This window comes from Lycium barbarum, chromosome 10 (assembly GCF_019175385.1).
Source record: "Lycium barbarum isolate Lr01 chromosome 10, ASM1917538v2, whole genome shotgun sequence".
Taxonomy (NCBI): domain Eukaryota; kingdom Viridiplantae; phylum Streptophyta; class Magnoliopsida; order Solanales; family Solanaceae; genus Lycium; species Lycium barbarum.
Genome location: NC_083346.1, coordinates 26,703,297 through 26,715,374, shown reverse-complemented (window position 1 = coordinate 26,715,374; position 12,078 = coordinate 26,703,297). Strand labels below are relative to the sequence as shown.

Sequence of the window (12,078 nt, the reverse complement as noted above, 5' to 3'; positions counted from 1 at the left end):
TGTATTAAATTTTAATTAGAAAGTCATATCCTAAGACAGCTACTACTTGAATTTTGAGCTCTCCCAAATCAAATGCTAAACTTTATTTAGCTTGTAAATATCATAAAATTAATATTTAGCCTCAAACAATTTCATTTTTCATCTCGTTAATTTAGTATCAGAGTTACATCTCTACTACACATCATTTTTGTGGATGGTTCCAATTTCAGCAAATGTCATTTCTTCTTCTTCTTCTTCTTCTCTCTGTCCCTATATTCTATGTGTTCTTGCCATTGTCTTGGCCACTCTTCCACATCCATCCTCGAGCTCCTAGGTCTTCTATCATGCCAAGATCCTTGTCAACATGTTCCATGCCACCCGTGCTCGCCTCGGCATGGTCGGGCATACAACCATGAACATAAAGTCGCACTCCCGTCTGCTATCTTTGGCACATTGTGTTGGTTGGAAAGTTGGGGTATTTTGAACGGGTTGTGACATTCTCCCCACCTATTGTTGTGACATCCTCAACGCAAGCACTCTCTAAGTATGGTTGGATGTGGTCTCAGAATTGCCAAAATTCTCTCTCTCTCCAAAGTAGCTACTCTCGGTGACAACCCCTTCCATACGACCAAGTACTCCGTGCTTGGCTTCTTGCCACTTAAACGAATGATCCTCTTGTCAGTGATGGCTTAGATGCGATTGCAACCATAGGTGCGCGCAATGACAACCCTCAAATTACCTCCTAGCTAGCGGAACAAGAAAGACATGGATGATTTGCTAATGTAAACCAATATAAAAGAAAAGAAAAGTAAAAGCAAAAATTAAAGTAGAGCTTTATGTTGGGTTTTCTCAAAATCTTTTATAAACTAAGTGAATTTCTGATACTCCTTCACGGTTCATGATCCACTGTCGTAATATGAAGCATCAAAACAACATTTTCACATGCAAACTGGCTTGCTCTCTAATTTTATTTTATTTAATTTATTGGTTAGGACAACAATGAAGCCACTTATTTATCTTATACCTTACAGTCTAAATTAGCGTAATTGATTTTATGCAGTACCTACATCTTTCTGAGTAAGATTTCAAACATACATAATTTCATTCTAAAAATTGGTCAAATAATTAACAGCAATATAGAGTTATCTTTTATGGAAAAAGAGGTGATTGATATTGAAACAAAGAATGCATACGACAGACTGAATTCTCACATAACAATAAGAGAAATGGAATTATGAATTGCAATACACATCCTCTACTTGGCAGTTCAAACAGAAAAAACTGTTTTCCTTCAACAAACAAATATGAATACAAAAAATACAAAGGAAGCAAACCATGAGTCCATGTCCCTTCCTTAAAGATACTAAGTGACTCAAGTTACAAAAGAATACACTGACAAAAGCCGTTACAACAACTAAATATGATCAAAGAGTAGTAAAACCTATACCAGACACTATATACATTCACCTTATAATTAAACAGGAAGAAATAAGGAAACAGAAAACAGAAAAAAGTTCCAAAACATTTGTTCCTCTACCCTAATATGCAATTTGATTAAGAAGAACCTTCTTCCAACTGCTGCTGCTGCTTATTGGACCATTGGAATTCTATTTCCAAATTCCTCGAGGGTCCACTTTTGCTCTCGGGCAACAAGGTGTACTCCCCAGCAACTGCACCCAGCATAACTACACGATCAATCTGGATGGTGACCTTCCCGAATGAACTCTGTCATTAAAGCGGAACGAGTTTAGCAGAAGTAAAGAAGTGATAGAAATTGAGAACCATATTTGAACAGAATGTTCATTGTGTCCCTTTATTTGTAAAATGATTAGTAATAGTTCACAGGAGAATAGCTTGTATCCTCTATCAGAACTCTAAAATGAGCTTACCTTGCCCATTTTGCTTTTATTCTTGCATGAAATATGAAGCTTCTGGCCTTTAGGAGGACTTTCGAATGACCATGAAAAGCTCTCCTCGAACTCTGGATTAGGACCAGTTGAAACAACCTGACAGAGGAGAAAAACAAGGAATTAAGAACCATATGAGGGTTGAAGGGAGTAGCAAGAGAAGATCTATGCATGTTGAGTGTACCAAATAAGTTAACTTCATTATTTTCTTGTTGGAGACGCACAAATCCTTATTACTCATCATTGTTGAATCAAACATCCCCCAATTTGCTAATGCATTAATTGAAATTGACAAGGCAAACAACCCCCCGAGCCAAGAATGGCCCTTTTCTCACTTTGCTCTCTTGGTGACTCGAACCCCGATCTCAAGGTTAGAGGTGGAGGTTCGTTTATTCAACAGATCCCCAACTCTGTTTCTAGAGCCATCTTGTTCTACTTAATTTACAAGTTTGCAATTTAGGGTCCTTCAACCCCCCCCCCCCCCCCCCCAAAAAAAACAAACCACACGACACAACAACAACACACAAAGTAAGGGTTTAAAATTAGAGTTCGGTAGACACTGCAAAAAAAAAAAAAAAAAAAAAAAAAGGTTCCAACCCCACATAGCAATGAGAAATGGTACTGTACTTGAAATGCAAAAGTACTCGAAAACTGATTGTACCTTTGTTTGGCGAGGTGGATTATTTCCAAGGGTAAGCTTGCAAAAAACGCTTGGATTTCCAACTGATTGTCTCATGTTGTTCCCTCGCTTTATTATTACAACCAGAGTCCCAGGCAAACATTGCAATAAAAATTCTGCCTTCTCCTGAAACCGAGGGGGACCTGATTGTATCAGATACTGCAACAATGGAATAGCATCTGCAGCAGCAATTGATTGTGCTCGAGACACTTCAGCAGGACATGCTGACCAAGCTTGTCGGAGAAGAAACAGAGCGTCCAAAGCAGCTTCTTGAGTTGCCTCTGAACCATTCTTCAGGGATGTCACTAGATGTGGAATACTCAGGGTTGCAGGTTCAGTAGCCCTTAGACGGGGGAAGTTTCCAAATAGCGCATTCAGTGCCTTAAGGTACTCCTCATTTACAGTTCCTGATGCCCATAAATCTTTCTCAATTGCAGCTACAAAGCCAGGAAAAAACAATTAAATTACTAATCTATTAACACTAACAAGAAATGACTACATTTGTACATATACTTCAATACTAAAGTTCAAAAACTTTTTGGACGCAATAACACGTCATCTCTTCATTTCTTCATGCTAGGATGCATAGTATACTGTTTACTTAAGTATTAACCAACCTGGATCAAGAATACTCAGGAGAATCCACCATTCTTTTTAGCAAAATTTCTATTTGAGATACTAATTTTCAATATATGCAATGTAAAATAACATATAGTTAGCCATGCATATAACACTCGTACAAGTTCCAAACAGATCATATCTTGTAAATTAGAAATTATTTCTTTTGTATTCTTTAATGACCAACAACTGGATTTCTAAATTAAATAATGAGAACTAGCCAATTCATCTTTTGCCAGTCATTTTTATCTCATTTTTCTTCTGTAGTTGCAATGCAGATAAAATCGGAGTATGGGGAAAAGAAAGTTTACCAGTGATAGCCCTGACAGTTTCACTTGAAGCATACTCTTGAATTGTATTATTGGAAAAGAGAAGCTTGATGAACATTGATGCCTGTACTGATGTCTCTGGATCACTTGACCCAATCAGATCTAACACAACCTGGACACCACCAGCTTCTGCAACCGCTCTCTTATTTGATCTGCTATACATGACAAGGTTCTGTAAGGCACATATAGCGACGACTTTCATTTCTTCAGTAGGCTGATCTTCAAGCAGATTCACCAACGCCCGGCAAGCTGAAACAGCATCACTGCTTCGAGCAAGAGCCTCATTCTGGAATAGGTCACCGAGAGCAAGAGTTGCCAGTAACCTTGCTTGTTGCCCTTGAGTCTGCGGATCCAAAAGATACTGTGATAAGGGCACAATTGCTGACTTGGTGGCTTTTGTTTCTCTGATCTTCACATTGTTCAGCAAAACCTCAAGAAGTCTTGCAGCAGTTTCCTCACAAAGGTGGCATCTGAGAAGTTCTAGGAGAGCCTCAATCGCCCCACTTTCAGCCATAGCTCCAGCACTGGTGGAGTCATCAGTCTCCAACACAAGAAGAGCATTCAATGCACCAAGAACTGTGCCTTCGTTGCCAGAGCGAAGCAATCTTACCAACACTGCAACAGGTACTTCCAGATAGAACTCAGAGCTAAATTGTAGAATACTGGATAACACTGCAGCAGCTGACTCCCACAAGGCATGAGGGAGTGAAGGGTCAGCGTTCAGTATAACTTTAGACAACTCACCAACGCCACCTTCTTTTGCAATTTCATTTGGCCAAGTTAGTGAAAGACAGACTAAGGCCTTCACAGCTCTCTGCTGCAAAATGGGTATACCAGAACCAAGGACCCGTACCAAAGGACCAATCACTTGCTGGATAACTGAGTCCTTCTGCAGGTGCTCTTCCAAAAGCAGGTGAGACAGAAGCTCAGCAGCCAGTTGTTGCACGGCAGAAGCGGGAGAATCAAGTAAGGGGATAAGAGGTTCTATAGCTTGGTGAGATGTCAAGGTATAATCAGCTCGGCACTGTGGATGCTCTAGGATATTCACAAGGACCTGCAGCGTGCTGTGTTGCCCATCAGGTCCAAACTCCGGTCTCGTCAGCAATAAAAAAAGTGGCTCTACCACCTTTGCAGCAGATTGTCCCTTTGCAATGGTAGCATTATTTGTCAGTATTCTGAGCAATTCAGCAAATGCAGCACAGAGGAAATCTGGTGCTTCATGCAGAATGTCAAGCACACCCTCAATAACCCCAGCCTTGACCATTTCCATCTTACAGGAAGGCCTGTCTTTCCCCAACTTCACAAGAGCTCTAGAAATAGCCTCATGAAGTAAATAGTTTCGGCCATAAAGAAGGCCAACAAGGGGAATGACTGCACCATGTGCTGCAACTAGTTCAGCCAGCTGTTCATCGTCCACTAGTTTATCTAATGCACGAACAACGGAATGATGAGCAGGACTATATTCAGTAACAAGAAGAGAAACCAAAGGCTCCACACATCTAGCTGCAGCCATTGTAGACCTTATTCTTGTATTTCCAAACAAAACAGAACACAACTCAGCTGCATCACCCTTCAGCTCCATTGAGCAGCTTGATGCAAGAATTCGGCAAAGAACATCCACTGCATTCATCTCGACATCTGCAACCGCAAGAGCTTTTGAAGGATTCTCACTGAGAAGCCTAACTAATGCAGCAATGGCTGCATGCTGCTCCCTCTCCAGACCAGTATTTAGAATCTCAACCAAAGGTTGAACAGACTGTCTAGCTGATTCTGCATTCCTGATGTGATCCGCTGAGAACAGGTTTTCCAAGGCTTTGGCAGCACTATATCTTGCCCCTCTTCCACCAAGACGTAAAACTGCAATTAGCTGACCAACAGCACCAAAAGCAGATTCATGTCTGCATATTTCAGCAGTAGTAAATAGGATACCTAACAAATCAGTGGCAGCTTCCTCAGTTGCATCTTGGGGACCAAGTGAAAGGTATTTAGTCAGTGCTTCCAAAACCCCAGATTCCACCATAACAATTTTATTTGAAGGACAATCTCTGGCAAGCTGAATCAGAAGTCCAAGAGCTAGAAAAGGTGCACCAGGACGATCAGGGATAGGTTTTAGCAAGTCAACAAGGGCTGGCATAGCTTTCCTAGAAGTTGCACCCACCCTGATATCATCGACCCTAAATAACCTCTCAAGTGCAACTTCATCTGGGTTACGGACCAAAGCAAATTCCTCTGATAGTGCAACAAGGTCCTTTATATCCTCATCAGCACAACCAAGCAACGTTATGAGTCCAGATGGTGCTCCTGAATTTGCAACAGACAGCAGAGTTCCCCTGCTACCATTACAGACAAGGCTGGCTACGGCTTGTGCAGCAAAATACCTGTTTGCTGACTCTTCTGACTTCAACAGATTAGCTAGCACGGGTATGGCCTTCATCGTTCCATTTGCTCGTATGATATCTCTATCTTGAAATAAGATAGCCAGAAGCAATCCACAAATCCATATGTTGCTATCTTCCTTGAAATCAATCTGTAAAAGTTTTAACGAAGGTCATACAGTGCTTCGGCACAAGAGATATAACAGAACAAAATCAAGTCTTGAGGAGATGTGGGAAAGAAAACACTTAAAAGTTTTTACCTGGGTAAACTGTGTAAAAGATTGAGAGATTCTCTCTGTAAGAACTTCAATTGCACCAGCCTCCATAATCTCAACTTTACTTTTGTCATCATGACTGGCAAGAGCAGAAAGAAGCCAAATAGCTATATTGACCCCGGAAACAACTAAAGTACTTTTCTCCGTCTCATCCTTTCTTGATTCTTCTTCAGCATTCCTGGATATGCTTATTGCAATCTTATCTCCCTGGTCTTCCGAATGTAGAGACTCTGAAGCATTTAGCATCCCAACAATTGATTGAATGAGTGGAATACAAGACTTTGATTCATTTAGATCTTCCACCACTCTCTGATGATTCACTTTTGCAGCGCAAACAAGAAGTGCACTCCCTCCTATTTTAACCATAGCATTGAAGGAACTAATTACCCTCCTTGCAACTGAAGAAATGCATCCATAGGCACAAGCAATAGCATCGCCAAGAACAGTGGGCTGAGCTTGGCAGAGTCTTGACAATATTTCAATTGCTTTGTCTTGCAACGCCGGCGAGGCATCAGCAATGCATGAAACCACTGGGATTGTGCTGTGTGGATATTCAGTTAGAACTGCCCATGCAGGTTTGATACCACTAGCTACTTCCAGCCTTGAGAGGAAACAAAGTGCATCTAAAGCTTCTGAAATAGCAACAGAGTCGCTGCCAGTTGATTCTAGGAAAGAAATTAATGCAAGAACCGTTCCACAACGGTTAACGCAATCAGTTAAGGCAGAATTAACCTCGCTAAATTGAAGAAGACGAGCAATTGCTGCGGCAGCATGGGTCCTTCCACCAGTTGTGCCCTCACGAAGAACTCTAGTAGCAGGCAAGATAATTTCTTCGGGAATTGCTTTCTCAGACACCTCGGGATCCAAAAGAAGATTGGCCAAAGCACATACTGCTTGTTCTGCAACTTGTAAAACTGAGGACTTTGCAAGCACCATTAATGAAGGCAATGCATCTCTAGCAATTGCTGCAATGTCACGGCTTTCTCTAATAGAGAGAAATATTGCAGCAAGGCAGCTTGATGCGCCCACTAAGATGGATTCAGGTTCAACATTCAGAAGCTTCACGACTGACCACAAAGTCTTCACAGCAAGGGTACTTTCTCGCAGGTCCTTCCTGAGATGGAAAATTCCAGCAAGAGCTGAAGCAGACTTAGCCTGAGTCTCTTCCTTGGTGGAGCTTAATATCTTTATCATCGTCTCAACAGCATCATTTGCTGCACTACCTTCACGCGACATATCGCTCAAAGGCGCCACCGAGAGCAAACTTTTTAATGCATCTAAGACATAAATCTTAGACTCTGGAAGATCACTAGTTAATAGTGCAGTGAGTTGACTAATAGTAGCAGTATCTGATTTGTGAATCAAATGGTTCAGTGTCTTTGCAGCAATTTCCTTCCCGTTGGAGCTACCATTCTTCAGAAGCCACAACAAAGCAGGAACAGCATCAGCACTTTCAACACAAGCACGGATATCTTCACTGTGATTACAGAGGTTTCCAAGGATAGTTGCCGCATCTTCCTTAGCTTTGGCAGACCCAGTTTCCAGAATTTGAACAAGTGGAGGTATGCCACCAGCTGCTGTAATGGCCCACTTACTTTCATCATTTTCATTAGATAGAAGACAAAGAAGAGCAACAGCACACTCCTGTTGCTGCTCTGATGAGAGCCCAAGAAGAGAGATTAACAGCTGAATTCCCTCACGACCTTGTAGCGCATGCCATAAGCTACCTTCATTTTTGCATAGAAAGAGAAGGAACCTTATCAACTCATCCTGAACTTCATTTGTGGCCATTGTGATCAGACCAACCAATAGGCGTTTTGCATCAGAATTCGCAAGCTTGCTAGACAGTACAGGATTCCCATACAAACTGGCAAGTGCTTCAATAGTACGCTCCTGTACTAGAAAGGGTAAGCGAGCCTTAAATTGCTTAATCAGTGTTTCTTCCACCTCCAAAGGATCTGATGCTCTTGAATTTTCTGCTTTGCTATCATATATCATGAGAGCCGAAGCTAAAGCCCCCAATGTATCAGCTACTTGTGCAGGTGAGCTGCAAGATTCAAGGCTTTGACCAAGACTTGAAATGACATATGACAAGCCACCAGAAATATTTGCAAGCGCACACATTGCATGCTCCTGCAAAGCTTGGGCGTACTCGCCCTGCATGAATTCTTTTGAAGGAGCTATGGTAGCATTTATCAGAGCAGGAATACCATTAGAATTTGCTATTTCCTTCCGGGATTCTTTGCTTTGGGCAGATAGAGATTTAAGAGCGCCTGCAGCTTCTGCTCTAACTGGGGCTTCATTGCCAGATCCAAGTAATTTAAGAAGTTGTTTGGTGGCCTCTGCAGCTAAGACTCTTGAGCAAACAGAAGAATCCTCCATCATCATACAAGCAAGGAGAAAGCAGACATTTGCCTGAGTACTTGGCTGTCCATTATTCAGTAGTTTAACAAGTATATCCACTCCTCCAGCTTGTACTGTTGCAGACCAGAATCCCTCAGTGTTGGTTGAAAGGTTTTTTAAAGCTCCTGTTAGTAAGTCGTCCACAATGTTTCCAGCTTTTAATCCCTTTTTTAATTGCTCCCATAATACTGGCACAACTCCTTCAGTTGAAAATATTTTTGAGCCAACATGATCCTTTGCACCACCTTGGGAGACAGCATATATCGTTTTTGCTGCTGCAATCTGACTTTCTGCTGAGCTTGATTTGAGAAGACCAAGGAGAGGCGGTATGCAACCTCCTAATAGCACTTTCACTCGCAATTCATTTTCCTTACACAGAGAACCCAAAACTGTAGCAGCCTGCATCTTTACCCCAAGTGAGCCAGAACGGAGTAAAGAAACAAGTACTGGAACAGCTTGAGAATGTGAGCCGACAGCACTAAATGCATTTTCTCGTGTATCAATAAGCTCCAACAATTGCTTAAGTGAATGTTCTTTCTCTTGCATGGAAGAGGAATTCTGCCGTAACTGCTCAATGCATTGAGCAACACTTGCTAATGTCCCATCTGGATCCTCCATGCTACTACGATCTCTGCAAATTTAATAGCAAAACGTCTTTTCAGCATATGTTTGTCGTCTAAATCAGTCATGACAATCATGACATAAAACAGTAATTTGGGCCATATGAGGTCAGAAAAGCTGCATCATTTTAAATGATATTATAAATTTTGTTCACTTGCTGCTTTTCTTACTGTTAACAACTTTCATCAGATTAGTATCTTACAACAGAAAACAAGCACATGATATGGTCAACTGCAGTTTAAATATTTTTAGTTTTAAAGCGTAACAGCAAAAACCAGCAGTGTCCAAAGCAGAATATACTCCACATTCCTCAAACTGTTTCTTATGTGAATCTATTTAGCAGTTGGAGAATCTACACTATCAGTGGAGGAAAGGTGAACCAATAGAAGCTTATGTATAATTTATGTTTTGTGCAACTGATGCATGTGGGAGTTACGGAAGAAATTGATACTGTATTGAGATAAAATATTGGAATCTTATAAACAAAAAGAAAGAATCTCTTAGACGAGTTCAACTGAGGACTCGTGAAGAATAAGAAACAGTAACAGCATTTGCAGATACAAGATTCCCTGACAAGAGAGCAACAGATAGAATTTTACAAGGAAAAGCGAGTATTTTCTTTTTTCTCATGCAGTCATGCTTATAGCACAACAAAAACAAACAGCATCTCCTGACTATACAGCTAAATGCTTCTTATCGAGTAAAACACAAACCATAGACCAGATCATTATGAGCCCCTAAAATGAAAATGTTAATGTTTAGACTAACCTCGAAGATGCTTTCATGAGTGAATGTGGAGTTGGAGGCTCCATATCATGAGGTTTAGAATCCCCGTTTCTTTCCTGTAACAAGAAAAGAATTGATAGATTAGTGAGTAATGTGTCAAGAGTCTAGAAAATCACAGTATCCATTGATGTCATTCAAGAAGAAAACAGCACGAATACGACGTTGAAGTCAACCATCAACAGCACGATTATATCTAGAAAACACCCTGTTTTGACTTTACGACTCCACGGAGTATGTAAAATTGTATAAACCTTTAATTTTTTCTGAGCCATGGAATCACAGAAATATAGATTCGAGATGCAGCATTGAGTCAGTGATGCAACCCCTTTTAATTTAAAATGTTTATATTATACAGACAGCTTCTCCAACAAAAAAAAAATGTGAAAAGAACTATTCTCCTCCCATTACACAGGGTTCTCTATTTTCAAAGGAAAAAAGAATTGGAACAATGACAACTATCTAGATTTAGCTAAAGAGTAATACTTAGAATATGTCGACTCGAGAATAAACTGCATTACAACTTCAAAGAAAACAAAGCTAGTTTACCTGGACTTTTCAGAAATGCTGTCAAGTGCATGTCAGATCCTCCAAAAGTAGTACATTTATGGAGGATCCGACACGGGTGCAACAACAATTTTGGGGAGTCCGAGCAACATAGAAACAAAGTATACCAATACTACGATTGCACATAGAACTAGTAGTTAAGACCACCCAGGTAGAGTGAAATGCACCAAGGGTATATCTCCAGATCTTTGAGTAAAATAGTTCAACAGCTCACATATCGAATAAATAGCGAGGAAATTCACCAAATCGGTTTCTTTTTCTTTAAAAAGGGGAACTTTACCATATCATTATTGGCAAGACTGCTGCCATTGGCAGCAGTGAACCTCCAAGCTAGTGTGGCCGCCAGCTTTGCTGTGATCTCGAGATCTTCACTACAGATCTACCTCCAAGACACAGAAGAAAGCTAACAGCCTCCTGAAAAGACCAGTAAAAAAAAACAGTTACTCCAAAATTCTAGAAAACTAAACAACTAAACTTAGCCAAATTAAGAAAATGAAGTGTCTTTGTTATACATTAGCCAATGATACAGATCAAATTGTAATGGCGTCATTTCGAAGAATGATAGTATCACTAGAATTACTTGACTAGTCTAAAACAAAACTAACCAAATTCACATATGGAAATCACATAAATCTAAGATCAGATTCAGCAATAAATTAAAAGTCAATAGAGCACTAAACCCAATTTCCCAGTTAGATTTCCACAATCCAAATCAAAATTCACCATAAATCTCACAACCCCAATCCAAGAAAACACAAGATCCAGATCACACACCATTAAAGCTCATATCTTTACCTCAAACCACAAACCCCCATATGGGTTTTTCCAATTAAACCAAACCCCACATACACATTTCAATAAAATAGCTAAAAGATCTACTAAATGAGAAATAAAATTGAACCTTTAAGACTCTACAAAAACCAGCAAAATCTTGAAATTAAGAATGCATAAAGACACAGAGATAGCAAAAAAGATAAAACCAAAACCCACATACACATTTCACTAAAATAGCTAGAAGATCTAATGAATTTGGAAAAATCCAACCTTTAAGACAAGACAAGAAACCAGCAAAATCTTGATTATAAAGAATGCAGAAAGACACATTTTTACCTCAAAAAACAAAACCTCAGATGGTTTTTTTTTTTAATTAAACACAACCCCACATAAACATTTCACCAAAACAGTTACAAGATCTAATGAATTGGGGGAAAAAATGAACCTTTAAGACAAAATCTTGACACTAAGAATGCAGATAAGACATAGAGAAAAAGATAAAACCTTGGAAGAGAAGATGTTGTGTTTCTCTCTCTTTTGTTATTGCATTTGAATAAAGACTAAAGAGGTATCGTAGTAAAGAAGCAAAGAAGAAGAAATATATGTATGAAGAAAGAAAGAAAGAAAGAAAGAAGATAGTAAAAGTGAGTTAAGACTTAAGAGAGAGAAAGATACAGAATTATGTATATGTATAGTGTAAAATGTAGTGTGTGTGTGTGAGCTAGCAAAGAAAGAAGGAAGAAGGGGCACCGACAGACAGCTGAGAAT

The 12,078-nt window shown here is 39.9% G+C and overlaps 1 protein-coding gene across 2 annotated transcripts; it reads right to left on the bottom strand.

The window, feature by feature from the left end:
• Positions 1–1,183: 1,183 nt before the first annotated feature.
• LOC132612631 (protein CELLULOSE SYNTHASE INTERACTIVE 1) lies at positions 1,184–12,078 on the bottom strand. Of its 2 annotated transcripts, XM_060326742.1 has the most exons (8): positions 11,815–12,078; positions 10,817–10,950; positions 9,955–10,028; positions 6,148–9,196; positions 3,495–6,039; positions 2,548–3,002; positions 1,869–1,985; positions 1,184–1,704 (listed from the first exon to the last, which is right to left on the bottom strand). In XM_060326742.1, exons 2-8 carry the CDS (start codon positions 10,817–10,819, stop codon positions 1,534–1,536), a joined length of 6,414 nt encoding a protein of 2,137 aa, XP_060182725.1. In that variant the 5' UTR covers positions 10,820–10,950; positions 11,815–12,078; the 3' UTR covers positions 1,184–1,533. The 2 variants fall into 2 exon arrangements, with proteins under 2 accessions (XP_060182725.1, XP_060182726.1); XM_060326743.1 differs by lacking the exons at positions 10,817–10,950; positions 11,815–12,078 and adding an exon at positions 10,519–10,719.

Bases quoted from the DNA above. Each gene is read 5' to 3' on its own strand.
- LOC132612631 (XM_060326742.1), bottom strand. The intron at 6,040-6,147 runs GTAAAAACTTTT...AAACTTTTACAG, and splicing joins CTTTTACACAGTTTACCCAG to ATTGATTTCAAGGAAGATAG. The intron at 3,003-3,494 runs GTAAACTTTCTT...CTGGCTTTGTAG, and splicing joins AACTGTCAGGGCTATCACTG to CTGCAATTGAGAAAGATTTA.